General features: G+C 36.0%; 1 protein-coding gene across 3 annotated transcripts in view; it reads right to left on the reverse strand.

Annotated features, from left to right (window-relative positions):
• Nucleotides 1-23,742, reverse strand: part of BRD10 (bromodomain containing 10) — a 57,430-nt gene that overhangs the window by 9,899 nt on the left and 23,789 nt on the right. For 2 of the 3 annotated variants that reach the window (XM_076363209.1, XM_076363210.1), the window contains 3 exons: nt 22,237-22,313; nt 16,496-16,585; nt 3,935-4,050 (listed from right to left, as the gene is read on the reverse strand). In XM_076363209.1, the coding sequence (XP_076219324.1) occupies nt 3,935-4,050; nt 16,496-16,585; nt 22,237-22,313 (283 nt within the window). Of the gene's footprint in view, nt 1-3,934; nt 4,051-8,400; nt 8,534-14,190; nt 14,271-16,495; nt 16,586-22,236; nt 22,314-23,742 lie in introns of all 3 variants that reach the window. The other variant, XM_076363208.1, reaches the window with a different exon arrangement.

Consider the following 23,742-nt stretch of genomic DNA (forward strand, 5'->3'; position numbering starts at 1 on the left):
TCTCACCAGCCAGGACGCACACCATCCCACCGCCCCTGAATGAAGCAGCAGGGCAGGCCTAGGGGTGGTAACTGGGTTCAACCAAGAGCCCAGATCAATAGGCAAGTTCCTGGTGCTGAGGCAGATCTGAAGTCAAGCTGGGAAGTCAATTCACAGGTTCAGGTTAGCATCAGGTCCAGTGATGGCTGCCAGGGTCAGGACCCAGTTGAATGATTTCTGGGCAGGTCCACAGTGATGACACAGGTCCAAGGTCAGTCTGAGGGTCAGTCCAGACCAGCAGGACCCATGGCCAGGCAGGGTAACTGCTGTAGTTAAGCTGGAAACTGGCATTCCTACAGCAGAGATTGAAGGCTGCAGAATGACCTGAAATGGGGATCCTGGGCCCATGGGCAGGTGATGTGGATGGAGGCCCAGGTGAGGCTGGTCAGGGTCAGTAAGACCTAATAGTTTACTCACAGCTTTGACACTCTCACTGAGAGAAGACAACCTTGAAGTCTGTATGAAGATGTATTGTGGATGATACTTTTCAACTTTGTCATTAGGATTTTGAGCTTGAAGTCTAGGTGTGGAAGAACTATAGAAGGACTATAGTTCCCTCCTAGGGAACCACAGGAGGACACTAGGGAACCATCGCTGTACTAGAGCTTCTGGATGGGAATTTCTTTTTTCCTTTTGAGGAACTTCTGCTGTGGGGCCAGTGAAAAAAATGTGACCAGTGGGCACAAGTAACCATTCCGTTTAAACGATGCTGCTATTCAAATACCATTCAACATTATACTCTGTCATAATTTTGAAAAGACAAGAGGACCTTTCAGAAGGAGGAAAAAAAAAAAGGGGGGCAGATTTTGATCATAAAGAGTGCTCCTACTAATTAAATACAGCAAAAAAGGAAGGAAGGAAAACTCCAGACTTATTCCATACTGAGGTCTTGCGCAGAAGGAAGGAGCTCACCCAGCCCTTGACAACCTAGAAGGCCAACACTGTCATTCAATTAGTACATGTTAGTAGTTGGCTGACACACCCTATAGACACTGCAACTGCAGCTAGTCTTGTGCTTGTGCTGCTGTTTACACCAGCATAAGCAATCTTTATTCAATTGCTTTTTCCCGTTCACATGACACCTTTCTTCACCACTGTCACTGGTGCTACACAGCTGCCTAGCAGCTGCATAATGAATCAGACCAAGACATTGATCTAGCCTCCCCCCACCCATCTCTCTTTCCTCCCCATGATTTGTAAAGATTGTTTTTCAGCTGGAGCTGTTCCCTGGTATATTATGTGTCTGTCCAAACAGTTATGTCATGGAAAAAGCTATGCTAGCATTGCTGAATAAACTAGGGTTACAGCCTAAAACATACATCCTGAGAAATATGAGTTAAATTAATCTCAGAAATTATTCTCCGCTCTAAGTGCATGCTTCTCTAGCTACCAGCACACAAGCTACATGCAAGACCTCATCCACCCAGTTCCAGACTAAAATTTACTCATATTAGGCACACCTCATATATAGTACTTCTACACACTTTACATGGCAGTTCCACTTCTGTATTCTATAACCACATTTAACAAACAAGAACTAATACTGGGCACCAAACCATTCCACAGGAGAATTTACATAAAGGATAAAACTGGAAACCCCATATACTGGAAACTGAAATCCTTTCTAATAGTATTACTATCTGCCACATTTCCAAAAGGAGTCTGAATTGCTACAGACAGGAAGAAAGGAACAGCTAAGGAAAATGAACAGAAACTTGACTAGAAAGGAGTAGAAAAAAGCAAATCTTGTACTTTGGTCCATTATTTAAAGCAAAATGTTCAATAACATCCTAAATTTCCAAGTAAGGATTTTAATTAATGCATGATATCCATAAAATGAGCTACTAAGGAACCAACTCTTAGTAGTTCTATCTGTTTACTGTCTTTGGTGCTACGGTGTTTTTTTTTTAAACTTAGTACCTTTTACACTTTTCAGAATTATTTCTGCACCATGTAACTGTGTAAGTTGCTTCCTTCACACTCAACATTTAAGCAGCTGCCTAACTTTAGCTATCATTTGACACAGAGTTCAAGCTTCTAAGACATTTAAAAAGCAAGTAATGATATGTGGCAAAACTAAGGTATGATATAGCAACAGCTGTATGGCTAACAGACAACAACGGCACCAAGCTTCAAGACACAATGACGATACCAAGTCAATATCCAGTCTCTCCAGGATTTATAATCTGGGTAGCATCATAGAATCATTTAGGTTGGAAAAGACCTTTAAGATCATGGAGTATAATTGTTAACCTAGCACTGCCAAGTCCACCATTAAGCCATGTCCCTAAGCACCACCATCTACAGGTCTCTTAAATACCTCCAGGGATGGTGACTCAACCACTTCCCTGGGCAGCCTCTTCCAATGCTTGACAACCCTTTTGGAGAAGACATTTCTCCTAATACCCAATCTAAACCTCCCCTGGCGCAACTTGAGGCCATTTCCTCTTGTCCTATCGCTAGTTACTTGGGAGAAGAGACCAACACCCACCTCGCTACAACCTCCTTGCAGGTAGTTGTAGAGTGCAATAAGGTCTCCCCTCAGCCTCCTTTTCTCCAGGCTAAACAATCCCAGTTCCCTCAGACACTCCTCATAAGACTTGTTCTCCAGACCCTTCATCAGCTTCATTGCCCTTCTCTGGACACGCTCCAGCACCTCAACGTCCTTCTTGTAGTGAGGGGCCCAAAACTGAACACAGTATTCGAGGTGGGGCCTCACCAGTGCCGAGTACAGGGGCACAATCACTTCCCTACTCCTGCTGGCCACACCATTTCTGATACAGGCCAGGATGCCATTGGCCTTCTTGGCCGCCTGGGCACACTGCCGGCTCATGTTCAGCCGGCTGTCAACCAACACCCCCAGGTCCTTTTCCGACAGGCAGCTTTCCAGCCACTCTTCCCCAAGCCTGTAGCGCTGCATGGGGTTGTTGTGGCCAAAGTGCAGGACCCGGCACTTGGCCTTGCTGAAGCTCATACAGTTGGCCTCGGCCCATCGATCCAGCCTGTCCAGGTCCCTCTGCAGAGCCTTCCTACCCTCAAGCAGATCAACACTCCCACCCAACTTGGTGTCATCTGCAAACTTACTGAGGGTGCACTTGATCCCCTCATCCAGATCATTGATAAAGATATTAAACAGAACTGGCCCCAGTACTGAGCCCTGGGGAACACCACTTGTGACCGGCCGCCAACTGGATTTCACTCCATTCACCACATCTCTTTGGGCTCAGCCGTCCAACCAGATTTTTACCCAGCAAAGAGTACGTGCATCCAAGCCATGAGCAGCCAGCTTCTCCAGGAGAATGCTGTGGGAAACGGTGTCAAAGCATCTTCACTGCTATTAATACTTGCCCTTACTAGATTTAAATCAGTCATCACTTCACTGATATTTCTCTGACACACCTCATTCCAGTTGCATTTCAAATTTACAGGGTTACAAAGACCACAAAACATTGTTTTAAGAATTGCTTTGTGAAGAATTCATTAACAACCAATTTAAGTAGCTTTAGACAGTAAGTAGTCCGACAAAGTATTCTAAGAAGCCCTGGTCTAGTTTCCTAGATACAGGTTTTCAGCATCTCTTAACCAAATAAACAGCAATACAAATCCTAGCTGGATTGTGATACAACTATTGATAGGCACACTTAAGGATTCTAGAGCATTTTAGAGGTAAAAAATATTAGGGGGTTAAACTCAACTTTATTTAGAGACAGTAAGTCTGGAACATAAAATAATTCTTCCAACTAAAGCACTGCCAGTGCCTCACTCCTCTCCTCAAAGTATTTTCATTTAATTTATTTGAGAAGCCAACTTATTGATTAGTTTTTAAAAGGTGAGTTTTGTTCTGTTTTCCATCCCATGCACTATTGTTAAAAAAAAAAAAAAAGCAGCTAATTACCTGTTTCTTTGAAATGCTTTCATTAGCTTTGGTTCCCATGGTAACAGTTCATTGAGCAGTCGTATCAACGTACCATGCAATTCCTTTACTGCTTGCTTCCGGTGGTACCATCTTCCCTGCAAACATAAATACCATTTATTTATCATTGCACTAGACCTGATTCTTGTTATATTGTATGAGTACTACAATAACCCTGGTACACTAACACAGCATATGAAGAAAATCACTGGAAGAAAATATTAGTAAGTTTCACAGTTACATCTACCCTTAACTTATGTAAGACATTAATACTTCTATTTTTTTTTTTTATACTGCTGAGAGATAACATCCTAGTTAAAAAAGCAATACTGCAAGGATTGCAGTTTACTTTTTACAGGTCAAACTTAAAACTGAAGCAGAATTCTACAAACACACCATGTGTTTAAAATTACTTAAATGAGTAACTAACATCAGTAGTAATCTATTCAGGTCAGGGAAACCAACCATGTATGTACACTTTTAATAGTTAGAGATAAAATTTCTGCAGAAAATCTTACCATAATCTCATTTAACATAAGTGATTTATATTATTATTTGCAAAAACAATTTACTACAATTTTCAGGGGTAAACCCACAGTTTTTGCATCACATTTTTGTATTTTATTCGAAGTTCTAGATAAAGTTGTTTTTAAAAGAAAAGTTTTGCAAATTGGTCATTTACAAAGAAACAGACTATGCAGCAGAGACCAGTTTTCCAACATAAAAACTTTAAGCTTTGAACTCAAATGTATAATTAAAAATGGTTTTCTCTTCCAAACTGATATATGTAATCTTATGATCTTCCATGAAGAATTCATGTTTAAATAAATCTGGAAAGGCTGAATGAGGATAAAAGACATTGGGAAATGACAATTAGCGTGTATATACATATATACAGCACAACCATGGTGGCCGTAATGCTACAGCACACATCTCTTAACACTCTTAGATACCCTTTATAAGTATTTCTTCCCAAAACTTTATTCTCTAGTTTATTACACAAAAGACTGAACAATGCATATATATGTAACAGCTACAAAAAGAGATGTGGTATACTCTAGTACTTCTGCCACTCTACTAATTCTGTGCATTTTACATAAATGAGGATTTTACCTCTTGACTTGTCAGAGAGGATGTAAGACAGTAAAGAGACTATGGTTCTGCAAGAAAAAGAAGCAAGACTTGGGAACTTATTTATTTCATATACATATTTAGCGTTTGATAGAGCTCATATCCTTCACAGCTTCCTGTGGTCCAGCACACCAAGAAATGTAGGGCAGGAAAAGCTGGATAAAGCTTGACACGGCTGTCTTTCAGCAGTCTACAATAATGATTTTTCTGTGGAATTTGGAATAATTCCTTTCTACACATTTCAGCAGTCTCTCCAATGTACAGCAAGATCAGTCAGGCTGAATGCTTGTTTGAAGACCAGGTATCTATTTTTTATGGATAATCATTTACATGTTACATAAGAAAACAAACAGCTACTCCTTCATTCTTCAGTTAAGATTACAAAAGCAAAGATTCTAAGTAGGAAATTATGCCACATTACCACATAATGGTTAGTGTTGAGCACACAGACAAGCCAGCAAACTGCATTCTAATTTCCTTCATTTGTGGCCAGTCATATTTGCACATGTAATGCACCACAGCATAAAACCTGCCACCGAGCACTGCAACAGAAAACAGCCCTTGTGTATACTGTAGCCTATCAAGGCATTTGGTATCACCTCCTAATGTTAGCAGTCAACAGAATTAATTGCTAACATATGAAAGAATATTATGTGCACAGATTTATCTTTCTTATAAGATATACAAAACACTTCACAGACAGTTTTAAAAGGATAAATTTATATACTACACAGTATTAATGGATTGTATCAAAACAAAAAACAAAATGGCAAAAATAAATGATGCCACTACTATCAGGATACAGAAATGCTGTACATGCATCTGATATAGCAAAGAATGGGATGTGTGAAAACGTAGTATTAAAAAGACATGAAAAATTACTACACAGTAAAACCAAGAAGAAATTATTAATTTCTGAGACTCATTTATCTTTAAGTAAGGCTAAGATCTTGGCTTAAGTAGAAAAAAAAAGAGTATTTATGAGCCAGATAAATATCAGCTGACCACTGAGTAAATTTTGAAGTGGTAACTGTATCATGCATTGAATAGCCAGACACAAGTAGAAGGCTTAGTCAAGAGCAGACTTCAAGACTTTACGGCTTTCATTAACACTTCAAAGAACAAATACAAGTCACTTTTCTCCTTGCTAACAAAACTTAACAAAATAATAACCAATCCGCTGCCCCCCAAAGTCTAGAGCTAGTTTTTAACAAAAATAGTGTCCTCCGTATATAATCTCCGGAAAACTCCACATTTGCTTCCAAATACTTTTAATGCAAATATTATAGCAACGTAATTTTAAAAAATGTAAATTAATTATTTCCTTGTATCCCAATTACTCGTTTTTCTTACTGGGGTTTAGGAGTTGATGATAAACCTGTTAGTGGAAACATACACAAATTTAAGCCATGAGAAGAACTTTCTTTCCTCAGAAGTAGTCAGGACACAGAACAAATATGGGCCAAAAAAGACTTGGGGGCGGGGAGGGGGGAGATCTTTATCTTTTACATTACTGTGGTTCAGTTGGTTTTCTGTGCAAACACATAAGATTTCTGCAAAGCCCAGATGTTACACAAATGATCTGCTATTATTCCTTAAATATTAAAATAGTGAAAAGGGAAATTAAAAAAATGTCTATAACCTTAAGACACATCACTAAAAAATCTAGCATTATGTTTCCTATGCAATTTCATTCTCTAACACAGTCTTGTGTTTTTTCCAGGAAAAAAAAGGCAAATCAATAATTGATAAAGCTATGACTTAACTCCCTACTTCAGCATTACATAGCTGCCTACTAATTTCTATAGGTAATAAACTTGCCTTTACAAATGTCTGTGTTGCAAACTCTTCTCAGTAATACCAAATGATATAATGCAAGAGCACAGCCACAAATTGAAGCTTAGGAGATTCAGGCTGGACCTTAGAATGTATATTTTCATCAGAAACATACGGCATTAGAACAGGTTGCACAGTGAAGCTGTTGAATCTCCATTCTTTCTTTCTTGTTTTCAGAACTCGGCTAGTCAGGTCATGGATGACTTAATGCAGCACTGACAATAGTCCTGCTTCAAGGTGGGGAGACTTTGAAATGTCCCTTTCACCCACTGACTGCAGGGTTCCTTATGATGAAAGATAAAACCCTCTAAGTACAACCTGATGTGTTATGGGATTAACAAATAAATGGAATGCAACATCTAATGGCGTAGAAGGAACTGACCAGAGCAGAGTAGCCATGACTGCTCCACTCAAAGTAATCAAAATACAGCTGTTCAGGAAATTCCACAAGTAGTAGTTTAGTGGAACGGCAGGGTTAGTGCAAAGGAAAAGCTATTACAGCCCTGTAGTTCAGTCCTCCTGTCAACAAGGGGTCTGTAGAAATGGAGATCTGGATGCACTGCCTTCTGGTGTTTATGAAATCCAGCAGGATTTTATTAGTAGACATGAACTAAAATTATCCAACTACATCAACCCAAGACAGTACTTTAGAGGTAAAAACAGTCTTTCTCTATCACTGAAGAGCCTGCTCTTAATAGATGTGTGAAGAAACTGTTCCCCTTCAATTTACTTGAGCTAATTCTAAGTTTGATACGAGCCTGCATTCCTAACTGATTATTTAAATAGAAATATCCAGTACCTAACTTGGGTGCGTACTGACTTATACTTATGTGATCTGTAATTCACATTCCTGGTACCACTGTTTCTATACCTTGGATCTCACTTCTAGTTACCATCTTGTTCCAGGTAGTGACAAACAAAACGCTATTTTCTTCTGGAAACACAGTGTAAGGTATTAACAACGGAACAAAAGAGAAAAGGCCTAGACAGAGGACAAGCATAAAATGTGACTTTCAGCTGTTCTAAGTTACAAGTAAATTTTAAAAATGCAAACACAATAAAAATACAGTTTAGAAATGTGCTGAATGTTTCCATATAAACACAGAGAGACATTCAACACATTCTCAACAGAAAACTTACCTTTTAAAATAAGGTTTCTGACATCCAGAGCAGCCAGGAAATGCTGACTCCACTCTCCGTGATGCCCCAACATACACTATTCTGGCATACTCATCATGGAACCCCAAAGCAGACTGGAGCCAGGATATGGATATATGGGGTAAGGACTGAACTTTATAGGGGAGGTTTTGTTTTGTTTTTAAATAAACGCACACACACACAACCACAATATTATGCAGTTTTATAAGATTTTCTTTAATCTTTACTTTATATCCCAGGGACATAAAATAAAGAAAATTAGAAATCTTAAAAAACCATGCAATATTGTTGAAAAGGGGTGGTGGTGGAGGGAGAAAACTTACCTTACCCTTAATAGGCCTGCTCCATTCTGCAGCGGGGTTCTGTGGTATGTGTGACATCACCAGTCTAGCGTTTTCTAGTGATGTCACACAGAGAGGGAGTTGATGATCTGCAGCTGCTTTGGACATCAGATACCTAAAGAAAAGAGACCGGTAACTTTTTCAATTCAGATATGGATTGATATTGAACGTTCTTATTAACCAATTTATGGGCCAAATACTAGAATTTCAGACACTTACTTCAATGACAGTTTTGACTGAATAAGAATGCGTGATGAGATTATGTATTCATACTACACAAACTCATCTATAATTGAAAGTGTTTTCATTTTGAAAATGCTTAGAAGTTATCTTCTACAGTAAAAGTTCCTGAAAGTCAGTATCTTGTGGTTTACCTTCAGCAATGTCGTTCTGAATATATTATATTATATACATATCTATCAACAGCTAACCTCTGATGTTATTTGAAGACTAGGACTGAATATAGTCAGGAAGAACGACTTGTAGTATATTATAAAACAAATTCACTCATGACATGTCTTATCAATTTTATCTTTGAGCATTTACCGGCAACTAATGAAAAGATGTCTTGTATCAGCCCTCAAGCTTTTTTTTTTTTTTAAAAAGACTTCAGCCTGCACTTCCATGACCTAGATATCTGATCACACCAAGCTATATCCTAAAATGGTATCCCATACTCTCTTATTGAACACTGCAAACAAATGAAGTAAAAAAAAAAAAAAAAAAGGCAATAAATTCCTTGCTACCAAGAGTGTCTTTATTTCATGACTTAGTTCATTACTATGAAATGACTCTTCATTCAGACATTTAGCCATATGTTCTAATTTTCTTTAGGCAAAATTACTACATGATCATCATTGCATTGATTAATCTACCACATTTATTTTAAAGATATAAAACACAAAAACACAGGAGAAAGTTTATTAGCAGCATGATCTTACTATCTTTCTGAACCTAACTCAGAACAGTGAAATTATCCAGCACTGAAATGTCACATTTTACTCTTCATTAGAAGAACTTCAAGATATTAACTAACTTACACTTCTGTAACTCATGAAGAAACTGGATATATGCAGTATCTTAAACTATTTACAAAAAAGCTGTGTCTTGTAAGCTATTATGGATCTTACTTAACTTCCTTTTATACAGCTGAATTTTGCATTGTCTTAACTCTGGATATACAAGTATTTCTCTATTCTTCAGCTGAACATCTTAAAATCAGTTGTTTTGTTGTAACTGTGTGCTGACAGGAATGCCTTGAGTAATTTTTTCAAAATAATATACTAACTGAACAAAATCCAAAGCACTGTGAAATGTTATGAATATGCAGTAGTATCTCTACAACAAAAATGTTTCAGATTAAATGTATGAGTACACATTCATATCTTTGATGCAGAGCCCATGCTTTCACATTTGGAACTGTAGAAAGGTACACGATAGAAGTGGCTTACGGAAACCTTCTTGGCAAACATTTATTGGAGGGCTAGCCACACAAGGAAAGGCATGAATGATCATGGGAAGCTAAGAGAAAATAGTTGTGAAAAAACTAGACAATATACACAGAAAAATACAGAGATACCGGGGAGCTAAGAAAATCTGAAGACTGGGACAAAAATATTGAAAGCTAGTGAGATAAGCAGAAGACAGAAATACCAGAGAAAAAAAAAGTAATTATTGTGGAGAAGATTTCACAATTTGAAGCCTAAAATTCACTTTCTTCATTCATATTATATAACTAAGTAACTGGTTGACAACTAAATAGCTGGTTGGATTTCCAAAAGCTCCACATGCTCAATCTCTCCTCAGAAGTACAGGAAACTGCATGGATGTAAATGTGTAGATTTCAGACTCAAAATTCAACATTTTGGGCTCACATCAGTGTTTTTAAAAGATGCAGGCAAGCCAGAGAGAAGCAATAACAGACTATTTGGAAGTGACTCAAGTACAAATCAAGTTTTTAGGACAAAGAATGGAAAAAGAGAATATGTCAGATACATTACAGATGAAGATGCATAGTAACACAGAACCTAAGCTGAAATTAAAAGAAATTGTTTTAGCTGCAAGACTTCAAGCAGGTCTATTCAAATTCTGTTATCCTAAACATTTATTGGAATACGGATCTCTTCATCTGCAGTTTAAATCTGCAAATGTGTGTACAAACACAGATTTCTCAGACTATAATATTATGTTTGCATGTACATTTATGTAAATATAGTAATATAGATGAAAACAAGAATAACTGAAAACTCCTTAAATGCAGAAGTCTCAAGCATGGTATGTATTTCACTGGGGAGCAGGCAGAAGAGGGCAGAAGTGGAGGGAGGAATGGGGAGAAGGAAGTCCACCTCTGCTGAAAAGTGAAGAAGATTTAATGCAGTAATAATTAAGTTTCCACAGGGCCCAAATGGGAAGACACAAATTTTGCCATTTTATTGTTTGTAAAGTTGAGGTCTGATTCACTAAAATATTAGTAAGAGCCCTAATCTGTTTTTGATGGTTACATGAATTTCTGCTGGGCATTCTTGGGAAGTCCCTGTATAGTCTTTTCTAAACAGTTTCCCTACCAAACATTTTCAAACATATGGGAGTATTTCCCATTTCTTTACTGTACACAGAGGAAATATTTTATAAACTTTTATTCAGTAAATGAACCATTTTGCATTATTTTTACTTTAAAAAAAATAAAAAAAGCAAAGTGTAGCAAATCAATAAAAACCCAGAAAACAGTCTCTTCTCTTAGTTTAGATACTTCCACTTCCTATGAACAAATTTAACAGCAGCCTGTTTGGAATTTAAAAAAAAAAAAAAAAAAAAAAAGAGCAAACAAAAAATACTATGTTCCGTCCTCGCCCAATGTATTCCTTTGGATAGCCTCAGTATCCTACAAATGAATTTATGTCTAAGGTTCTAAATATTTCTGACCCTGAACCCGTGGGTTTTTAACTTTGAATTTTCAGGTGCACTCCAAAATATGTATTTCTGCAGGTGATATGGACTTACAGCTGCAGAAAACCTCAGTCTGCTTCCAGCCCTTCTGACTCACCTGCTTAAAAGATATATCCACTCCCAAAGATAGACAAAGACATTCACCTGTCTTGTGAAGTACAACTGTCTAATTAAAACCTTCAGGAACAACATTAGAAGATGGCAGAACCTGAAACCTTTATAAAGGAGGTTTTTACCTTTTTCACTACTAAGTCAAGAATATCAGTGTGTTACAGACCTCTGCAAAACAATAAAATCTTCAACGCATTTTCTCCAAACCCTAATTAGTTGTGAACTTGGCTGGTGTCCTTTGACTAAGTAATTCTCCTTCCCCTCACCTTTGTCTGACTTTTCTCTCCCTGTAGGGAGAGTCTGGTCTCCTTCTCAGGAATGTACTGCCCTTTATCATTTTAACCTTGTCAACTTAACTGTGGGAATCCTGGGTTCCAGCCTTTCTTCTCACTCCCCAGACAGCTATGCACTTACCAATAAGACTTACATGGAATGATTCAAATCCAATGGCACTACCAAAAGAAAGTCTTGCATTTCAGTAAACAAGGAATCTTTCAACATTTATGTTCTCTCCAAGACAATCTATGCTTTAACATAAACAGGACAGGGTCTAGAATTAACTGTCCTTGTCAAAACCCAGTTCAATTTACAATAAACATGCTTACTACAAAGTAAGCTTGTAAAATGACATCTGCAAAAAAGCCCAAAGTTCACTATTTGATACAAGTATCTGCAATCCTGTCAAGTTTCATACTACACAATGGCAAGAAGGGCTTTTTTTAAAAAAAAAAAAAAAATCAAGTTCTGCAACAGTTAAATACATACAACTGATCTACAAAATAGGTTAATTAAGTTTCACACAAAAAAACAGTGACTTCAGATCACAAGAGAAGCTGATTATCTGAAAGGCAATAAGGAGATTTCCATTCACTCTGCAACTCCCACTGATTTTACCTGACACAGAAGACACAGAGAAAAATGGGATCCAAAATGTAAGAAACTGACAGTTGTTACCTTGTGTACTGATCAGGATAGAAGGTGCTACTTTACCATCTCTTCTCATGAAAGAAATTTCATATATTAGACAGAAGCCTTTATGTTATCCTAAATATACTGGCAAAATGCTTCACTATCACATATGTTCATCAAAATTATTTTTTCATCAATACCACTGCAAGTAGATTTTTAAGTGGAATTAGGCTACTTCGCATGTCTCGATCAATTTGCTAGTTATAGCAAATTTCTAAGAGCTCACGTTCAACTGAACTGCCATGCTTATATATACAGCCTAAATTTTCAGCAAACATGAGGTAAAAATGCAATAAAATCTCAATAGAATTTTTAGCCAATATGTTCTACTTCAGATTTGTAATTGTCTACTGACTGCTTGTAACTTCCCCCACATCTTATCTATGTCAGTATTAGCAACAAAACAGACATAATTTTTACTAGAATGTAATTCGTTACTCTAAATTCTGTGTTTTTTTTCTATTAATTCCATTTTTACTCTACTTTTTAGTCACACTGCTTTAAAGTGAAAGGATGTCACTTCACATGTCCTAAGGAACATACCAAAGCTAGAAGACATTCTAGCTTAGACATTCCTTAGGGAGCCACCCTCCATCCTTTCACTAGACAGTGCACAGAGCATTAGACTCAAGTCCTTCAAGTCCCCTTTCTGCACCTCCCGCTTTCTGATTTCCAGTCAGGAACTCAAATAAATAGTAAATCTGACTAACTTATTCTCTCCTCTCCCTCTTGAAATGTAGTAGGTGGTAAGGAGAGGAACTGCTTAGTAGCTGAAGGGATAGACTCTTTAGAGCACCCCTGATAGTAGTATCACGTACAACTTCACCTGCCACAAAACGGCATTTTTCCTGTCAAAAGCAGTTTCTTTTGCCACCAGATGCTCATTCCTGTCCTTACAATGACTCCCCGAACTGTGGCAGAACACAAGCACAGGTATTTGTGCAACTGTGTCATAAATTGCACTAGAAAACCGATCTGGTTTACAAACACCTCAGCAGCAGCAAAAAAGTAGTTAGGTTTATCACAGACTAACTCTCTCACCATGCAGCTGAACAAAGAATTTTGCTACCCTCTCTCATGGAGTGGCACAGAAAATATTAGCTGCCAGAGACACAGAGAGTAGGAACTATTTATTTGGCAGCAGTTTTGGCTTATGTCAGTTGAAAGCATATGTGAAATTGCAGCCTCGCTTCAGAACTGTGGCTAGAGTTCAAAAGCGAAGCAGTCTGGGAAGAGATAATACTGAGTTGAACTTCTGTTTAAAATTAAAGAACTGAGGTCAAATGTCATTTTCTTCTCTAAACAGTTATGGCAAACTGGCGCTAAGGCAAATCTCATCATTGTTACAACAAACTGACCAGTAATCAAGCAAAAGTACAAGACTTTTTAAATGAAAAAATATTACTCATAGCTAATTCAAAAGACAATACAGGTGTACAAAAGAGTACAGAAGCAAACTGTTTTAATCAACCAATCAGTGAAAATCCTTTCCAAACAGGTTTATTATTTCATTGTTGTAGGAGAAACTAGTAGTAATGCCTACACTTAAAATTACCCATGGCTTTCCATTACATAACCCTGTTCTAATTTGCTTTTAACTTGCCAAACAAAACTTGTTTGGGCTAAAGATCTCATGTCATTTGTTGGTTCAAGCTGATGTTCTGAAAAGTGTCAGATACAACTAGTCCAACTACCTACAAAAAATGTGGGACAACAGTAAGTTTACTCATGTTAAAGAAGTCTTACAGCTCAGCTTTTTCATTACAGCCTCCAGTACTTCCAAGTTCTGGAAAAGGAATTTCTTTTACGTACTCTAGAATGGTCTCCTAGGAAACAAAGGGCAGTTAGGACTAAGAAAAAGGTTATACTTTAAAGTCGTCTTATAAATTAGACAAGCTGTATTTCTAATATGTGTTAGTATTTAACATAAGCTTTAAAGCTTGCCTTGAGGGTTTCTCTCAGTAGCATGTGCTAATAATTACTAAAACTGGAACTACCGAGCAGGTTAGTCACAAAGAAGAAAGATTCCTATGGCTTCACCTAGGTCACTACTGCAAACCAAATCAGTAAAGTTACCATGAAGTAGTAAGAACACCACCATCTTCAGGTCAAAACAAGAAAGAAGTCCATGAACAGCATCAAAATGAGTACCATCATATTAAAATAAGCTTTCACATTAGGTCAAATTCCATCATCAAATTAAAACAGTGTTTTACTTAATAGACTAGACACTTCAGAAAAGCTGAAACAAACTCTATTCTGGATGCTTCTGAAACTGCCACTGTCACTTGTGTCAGAGCTGAAGAATGAAAATCTGCATTTCCTCCAGTTTTTAAGATATCTAACCTAATTACACATGGGTTTAGACATCAAAAATGAAATTCTAATGACTTCCCTTGCAATGTGAAACCTCATTTTAGCAAGTCAAGTTTATTGACTATTCAGCTAATTTAACATCTATTTGTATTTTTTAAAAGTGAATATGAAATTTGCCTGATAATTATTTTTTAAAAATCAATACTTTACTGTTTCATTATAATCACTTCCTCAGCAATTAATCTTAGTGTTTTTCCTTTACACAGAATTTCTAATGACACAAGTGTTTAGAGACCCAGAATCATGATCTGATAAATCTATACAAGCACACAGAAAGACTGTCCTTACCTCACAACTTCTGAATGCTGAATGAGTTGTATCTTAACTCCCCTGGTACTTAAGTGTTTGTTTGTTTTAAGACGGTGCGATTAGAACTAAACATAGTATTCCTGCTGAAGTCATGCAACTTATTTACATAATGACATTATCAGATTTCAGTTCAAAGAGCAATTATGACATATTTAGCATTTGTCTACCCTTGAAGTCCTGTTGGTATGGTTTTACTAGTAGACTAAAAGTCTCACCTATACTAAGATTATTGATATGCTGATGTGTACTCTCATTTTTGGCTTTTTCTTCTGCTGTTGACATAGCCTTTCTGATAACCTCTTGACAATCTTATCATAAAACCAATTCTCAATTTAGCAACTACAAAATAGCTTCAAGTTAAGTCTGTTTTTATTCCTTTGGATATTTTAACAACTATTATGCTAAGTGTCTGTACTGAAATTTGGCTTTCAGAGTCCTAATTTATATTGCCTCTCACCTACCATATCTTTCTCCCCTATTTAAATAAGTCAAGAATAAATTGTTTCTGCATAAGACTAAAGACATTCACAGAAATTAGCAGCCTAATTTCTAAGGTATAGAAAAAGCAACATTTTTAACTACTGCTGTTCATAGAAATGCCACAGAAATGCCTACCAAAGGTTTAATAAACAAAACTGCAATGAAAAAGAGTAAGTAATAAGAGGAGCTGGCTGTAGAGGGCCATTTAAATGAGTACTATTTATGTATTTAAAACCATCCACCATCTTGATGAGAATCACTGCCTCCTACAAAACCCCAAAGGTGTTGGATTCTCTTGTCTAACCATTATTCTTTTGAGGTTTTCAGCTGCATAGACCGAGCAATCCAGTGTACATCGGTAAAATTTTTATCTCAATCTGGTATCAAAAGCCAGATAGCATGCTTTCCTGTACAACCTACTTGAATAAAAATTAAACAAAATCAATTTTAATAACTTACTTGCAAACAGAAGGAGTTAGGAATCCTAATAAACAACGTAAGAGTCAGCTCACAAGAAGATCTGATCAGCACTGCATAAGCTGATACGAGAACTCTATCCTGTAATTGCTTGTTGGGTAAGAGTTTGTCCTCAGGAAAGAACAGTCATGTTTAATAGAAATGAACTACTCCTTCTAAGGTATTACCACTATCTACATTTTATTTTGGCAGTGAAAAGCGTTAACACAGTTATTGAATTTATTTATCATAAAAACATTGTGAACAGAGCACTATATACAGAAAAGATTAAGATTACAATCTCCAGGTATCAACCTTATAAGGCTTCATGCAGTTACTGAACAGGCATAAAATCTTCAGCTGACAGACCTCAGCAAATAACTGGCACCGTTTTATACCCATACAATAGAAAGCTTTTAATGTCACATACCGATTTCTTTTTAATGTCCTCCAGATCTTTGAGTTCATTCTCAATCTTTGTGATTAATTCCCTGAGTTCATCAAGATTAGTGCAAATAAGCTAAAAAACAAATGAACACAAACACTTGGTAATGTGGGACTTGGAAAATGTACAATGAAGTTAAATAAAATGTAAAAGCACATGTTATTACTTAGTGCCACCATTTGATTTTTATTTTCTTATAGCATTTTTGAATGTAAAAAAATAGGACTTTTTGGAAGGAAAAAATCTAATGAAAAAATACTTCACTCTTCAGACAAACCATATCTCTGCCTGTAAGCTTCCATTTAAAAATGTAGGTATTTTCTTAAAACTTCTGTGAATGACAACTACCAAATTTGTCTCAAGTATAGTAATGAGTTGGAACAGGAACAAATAACTCCCTGGCAAATTAAAGTGCACTAGCTTTGGACTATGCTGTGCTAATAACATAACTACACTTGTTACAACTTTTTCCTGAACATAACTCTATACGTTTACACAGAGTATTCCTGAAAGATAACCTAGCCATGTCTATCAAATCTACCTACCTAATTATGTTTTGAAAAAGGATTATATTCTTTGTAATCCTGTCTTTTGAAAACAGCTTCCTACATTTTTCCTTCCAGAATATGGATGCTATTTTCTTGAAAAAATTGTCTAACAAAAGTAATCTGTATGTTTTGGCTTACCATCATTTAGGGCAATTAAAGACTCAATAAACTGGAAATTATTGAGCTGTTAGGTTCTTTCAGGTTATCGTATGTTAAGACTTGCTTCTAGGTTATCGTATGTTAAGACTTGCTTCTTTCTGAACACCCTTAGGTGGAAATGTTTTCATTACTACTGAAAACATTAAAATAATTTAAGAAAATCAAATCCAAACAGAAAAAAAAACCCACAAAAATGCTTTTATCATACAACTGCTGATTTTTTAAATTTTTCTCCCAAATCAGTAATTCATAACAATATATTTTTACTTCAGTTACACATGAAGTTTTAGATTTGCTGCAAATTCATACTAGAAAAACTTTGTTTCACTGTTAAAACACAGAATTGACACTTTTAGCAAAATACATAAATTTCAGAAACCTTTAACGCATACATGCCATTATTTTCATAACACTTGTGTACATTTGACAGCATTGGGGATTTGGAATGACTCAAACTAAAGTTTACAGTGTTCACATTTATCAAGTTTAAAATAACAAATGAATAAGGAAATTGGCACTATCTTGCTGTAGACAACATATGTAAAATTAACTTGCAAAAGGTTTCTTTCTTAATCCAGAAAATAGCATTACTATGTGTAGCTCTACGAGGTTCAACATGCATGTCTGTCCTGCACTTAAAGAAGTTCCAAATACATAAGATGTAAACTGGAAGCCAAATACTGGCTTTTCTTTTCGCATCTGGCCTGCAAAGAAATCTATGATACTGTATTATTATACAAAGAGGTGCAAGTTTGTCACATCAAGGCCTTGACAAAAGTCAATAAAGGCATGGATAAAGGTTTTCCCCATGCAATTATAATCCGCTCCTTTCACTATATACCTGACAATTCAGTTTTTATATTTTATCACTGCTATTTATTTTCTACTATGAGACATGTTTAATTCAGTATACCATGGATCAAAGATAAAGCAGAACTATGAACCAAAGAAAGATACTGTCTTCATTTCCTAGAAGTGGGTGAATTTCTCTCTAGGAACTCACTTCTAGAAAAGCAAGAGTTTGCAGGGAGAAGGATGATTTCACTGTTTTTAGCTGAATCCTGTCCTGGAAATACCAACTCTATTCTTTGACTCTACCATAAAAAGTCCCTACATGTCATCAGACAATTCAGGTGGCCAAACTCTTCAGAGGTCCCAGTCCTGCTTCTCATTTTCAGAATAGTCACTTGAGACATAAGGATCCGATTTGTTAAATTGTTAGTGTGTACCAATCTAAACTACATAAATGGGAAAAACAGTGCAAATATATAAAAGTTTAGTTGTCTTGGGGCTGAGGGTGACAGGGAAAAGTAATCAAATCTCTAAGTCCCAATTTTCATCAGAAAAGATGTACAGTTGAGGCGCATATCTGTGTGTCAATTACCCATTGGTAAAACAAGGAAGGTAACAGCAGCTCAGCTTAGAGGACTTACTGTCAAAATGAATTTAGTATTTGAAATACTCCAATATTGTACTGAAAACCACTATAAAAAGGTTCAAGAAGAAATATATATTTCTTCATTCACAGTAGGATTTGAGATGAGGTACTAAAGATGCACACTGATTGGGAAGAAGCTATTTCTGAAAGTTCTCTCGGTTAACATTTCCCATTTTACAGAATGAAGGCAGCATTTTGAAGGAAAGGTGGAAAGAACAGTAATAAAAAAAGTGTAGTGTATTTTATATGATCGTTTTGATATGAAATCTAGCTGCTATTTCTCATAATGAGACTCTACTGTATGTTTCAGTGTTCTTTGCTCGTGGTTGCTAATTGGCTGAACTTTGCAGTTCAATTTTCTGCAAACAACACTGCCTTTCTAAATTGTTTTGTATGTTTTAACAGGTAAGTTAACATGAAGGCAAAAAGAAAGGTATTAATGTTACAATCTAATCATTCTGTCACATTCCAATAGCTCACTGATCGTTTCACATACTGCTCTTGAAGAACGTACCTTCTGATCATCTATCATGAGAAAAAGAATCTGAAGAGAAAAAATGTTTCCGTTGTGACTAATCAAAGGTAGTGACAGATTAGTCCCTATTCTGTAGAACATCACATGGTAGCTTAAAGATTCAGGTTGTAAATATTCCCATTAATGTACAAGTCATGTAATTAGTTATGTACATGCTAACTACAACACAGACATTTTCACATCAGGCACAGTACTTACTACATATGGGCTTAATTTTCATAGGCAGTCAGCATCCTGTTTTTCAACTGAATACAATGGAAGCTTCAGGTATTCAGTATTCCAGTAAATTTTCAAATTCAGTGTTCAACTTCCTGTTAGGATACAATCTCAGAAATCTCTCAAAGACCCTCACTGACTCCTAGAACTTCAAGGAGGAAAGACAGGATATCTCCCCTGATTTTTGTAAGGAAAGACAGAGGGACCAAGGTCTATTCCAACTTGGGACTCTCCCATGATCCATTTCTCAGAATTTATAAATGAACTATTTATCATTATAAAAACAAATCTAATCTCTGGATCTATTCATAAATACAAACGTAGTGTACTCCCCCAGATCACTGATGCTCCCTCCTTGCCCCTCTTAAGTTAATCTTTTAGCATAATTTTTACTCACTTCAGTGGGGTCTCATGCTTAACTTCAAGTTATCTGTGTAATGACTGTAAGTTATACTTTTATTTCCTATGAACCTGCTCTTTTATTGCTGCCATCTCCATGTGGAAAATGTCCAGATAGCCCCCTTTCAAGACTTGTATTTAATACAGACAATAGCTGATAAAACTGAAACTGTTAAGACACAGTTAAACAGAAAAGCTTCAGTTAGCCCAGTTCCTTAAAATGTGTGCATTCCTTTTTTCCTTAGTTATAGTACATGTAGGTCTATATAGCTACATGTGTATATGTGTGAGGGGAAAGGAGGAAAGACTGAGACAAAGCACTTGTTACGAAACCTAAATGTACTTTATAACTGGAAGAGAAACCCCAGAAAACCACATTAGTATCCCTTCTGTACAGCAATATAATTACTGTCATTTCTTTAAAACATTAATGAGCAACAGTAATAACAAGCTTGGAACTCAGAATTTCTTCTAAAAGGCAATGCGCAACAGCCAACTAACTCATGGTCTATGAAGCTTTAAACTCACTTCTCAAATAATTTTCAAAATATTAAAAACAGGACATGGCTTTTGTGTGTTTTTATTTGGTAAAGAGAATTTAATATGCATCTGCTTTTGTTTTGGGTTTGTTTTCTGTTTTGTTGTTTGTGATTTTTTTTTTAAAGCAGCCTTGAGCTAAGAAATTAATAAGATCTGAAATCACATACAAGGAAGGAGTGATGTTCACTGACCTATGCTTTGACTGCTTTGTCCATGACATTCAATCTATGATAGAGAGCAGAAAAATCTATGCAGTGTGTTTCCTCAAAAGGTTGTTTAAAAATGGCACTATAAATGTTAGGACTAAGTAGTACAATTATCTCCTGAATTTTTTTGTTAATAATTGATTTTCATGTATAATTTGGGTCACTGCACATATTAAAAAAAAAATTAATACTAATTTTCTCAGCTTTAATGTCAAGCTATGATTTTCAGGTAAAGGATCTATACTTAAGTACAGGATCTAGTCTTATGAAATAAAGTGCCTTTGGTTTGTTTTTTTCTTTTTTTAAACATTTGTAGGCTGCAGGAACATAAAACATCTTACAATTTTTCATTTATTTATTTTCTTTCCAAAAGAACTGATGTTTAGATATGAATAGCAATATTCTTATGGTTATACCCTCCCTGGCATACCTCACAGGGCCTGTATACACTCAAGCTGTCTTACCAAATACTTAAAAAATATACTCTCACCTTCAAACAGTTACATAATTTCATTAAGTTTGGCCATCCGTGTATGTGGAGCAGAGTCCACTCAGATCAAAAGAGCCAGAATTATTTTGTTACATTTTAATTAGCATTTTACATAGGTAAATGTAATAATGATAATTTCACACTTAAATATGTAAATGTACAGTTTACCTTGGTTAGATAAAAAGTTGGGCTAAGTTTTAGACAATGTTTTAGACAGACTACTTAAATGCAGTAGTTTAATACTGTACAAAATGATTTCTAACCTAACCATGTACATCCATGGCAAGCAGGTAACGTGCTGGGAAAAATAAAATTTTTAGACACTGTACGTATTTTTTGGAGTTGCTAGGAAACATTTTAGTCGCTACCATTAGAATATAGACAAAAGTCAGCGTACACTTAAATATCAGTCTTTTCTCAATATTGACTGTTACTAACCAATTTTATCACCAGAAATTCTACTACCTCCACCTGAAACACATCATCATAATCATGGAATAAATTGATTCAGCGTGAGGGCTTTACAGAACAGTCATGATTTAATGTGGGTCTATTGCTCAGAATAGCACAGGTTGCTTTCTGAAAAAAAAAATTTATAGCCAAAGGAGAACTTCAATCCAAGCAGGCATGCATACATAAACTGTGACTTAGAACAGAAGTACTGTAACGCTTCTATTACAGTACCATAAAACCACATTATCATAATTAGCACTCTACTCTTAGTGCTCTCTGGTCTACAGGTCATGTGCATATACAGGGTAAAAGTTGCAAACAAGATGAGCACAGAAGCCTATAAATTTTTTGCAAGTCCTTCAGTAAATCAAGCTATATTTCAATTCAAAGACACAGTGTCACACCTCATACAAAACCCAAGTAATTTTATCCCAGAAAATTTTAAAAATTCCACGAACAACAACTAGTTTTTACAGGTTTTGTCCTGTAACAGATTTATCTGGGATCTTAAACAATACTGTGAAACAGTGTGTAAGCTGCACATAATAAAAAACGCCAAAACATTCTCTACCAAGAAAAGGTGAAATGCACTTTTAAAAACACTATCAGATTAAACCTTTTGAACTAGAAGAAGGAAATTAATCTTTGATTAGGATTTTCAAGGTCTCTATCAGAAACTAAAGGACTTATTTTACAGACATTGAGATTTCAAGTGCTTGAAACAAAAATTAAAGTAATTTACCTGAAATTCTGGTATGGTAGACTTTGTGACACCTTTCCTCTTCTTTGTGATTGCTTTTTTAGATACCGATTTTTTTCCTTGTAAGATTAAAAGAGAAAAGCTTCATAATGCTGTTTGTTGTACTTCATTAATAAAACGAAATTACATACAGACTTGAAAGTTAAACTATAACTAACAGATGGCTGACAGTAAGTCACATAAACATGATGAATCAGAACTAGACTCAGCAAAAGCAAACATTAAACTACAAGTATCTCTGTAGGGCAGTTGGGGGGAGGGGGGCGGGGAGAGGGGAAAAAAAAAAAAAAGAAAAAAAGAACAAACCCACTACAATGCCCATAATATACCACCTAAAAATTTAAGTCATAAAAGAAACATTCACACCACTGTTCTCAAAGGAGTGAAATCCAGAACTTATGCCACAAACTTAAGAAATACAGCATCTTACCTGCAAGATTTGTTCTCTGACACTGTAAAGTGAACGACACATTAGGGTCTGGGACCTCTGTATCTTATAGTAAAAAAAACCCTCAAAGCACAAGCAGTATCTAGAAATCCCCAAATGAACATCCTGAAGTTACCAATGAAATGAGATTACCGATTTGTTTTTTCCGGCTGTGGCAAAATCTAACATTTTAGAAGAAAGCAAATACCTTCCTATAATGCCCTTTCACACCCAACTGTGCCATATAAGAACATGGATGTAACTAAAAACCTCCTGGAAGGTAGGGCAGGTGCTTTACTGCCTATAGTATCAGGGTTCACAAGTCACATACATTTCTCAAATCAAGCAGTTATGTTACCAAGTCATATATGCAAGATAATGGAGTTTCTTATGTGGTTATTTCTAGATTCACGTGGTAAATTGAAACAAGCCCACTTTTGACCTGTTCATTCAGACCAAAACCATCACTCTAAGATTACCGCTGTGCTCACATTCAGAAGTCCTAAACAATAATTATAAACTTTAAAAAAAAAAACCCAAAAACATACAAAGTATGTGGAATTTGTTGTCAAATAGAATCATTACAGGCACTTGGTAATAACACAAACACAGGCAGACTGGATATTTATATTAATGAAAATATTAGCAGGAATTGCATTTAATTTTTTCCTAACAGATGCTTCCTCGTGTGTGCAAATGCATACGTACATATACATACACCTATTCATAGATGCCTAGGCATCTACATTTTCAGTTTATTACACTATCCTATTTTCAGTTTATTATACTGCGCATTTCCTGAACATCTTATCTGAATCTGAAATAAAACACACTTAAGAGACAGGGCACAGGGCTCTAAGGATCTAGATTTGAAACTCCACATAAAATCAAACCATATAAAAATCAATAAATCAACCTAGATTTAGAACTCCACATACTGAACACACAATAAAATTTAAAGAGCCCTCAACTACCAAAAATAAACACTCACAGATTTCACATTACAGAACAAGTGATAAAACAGAGAAGCATGTTTATTAGAACAATGACCCAGATATTTT

This window comes from Aptenodytes patagonicus, chromosome Z (assembly GCF_965638725.1).
Source record: "Aptenodytes patagonicus chromosome Z, bAptPat1.pri.cur, whole genome shotgun sequence".
Classification (NCBI taxonomy): Eukaryota; Metazoa; Chordata; class Aves; order Sphenisciformes; family Spheniscidae; genus Aptenodytes; species Aptenodytes patagonicus.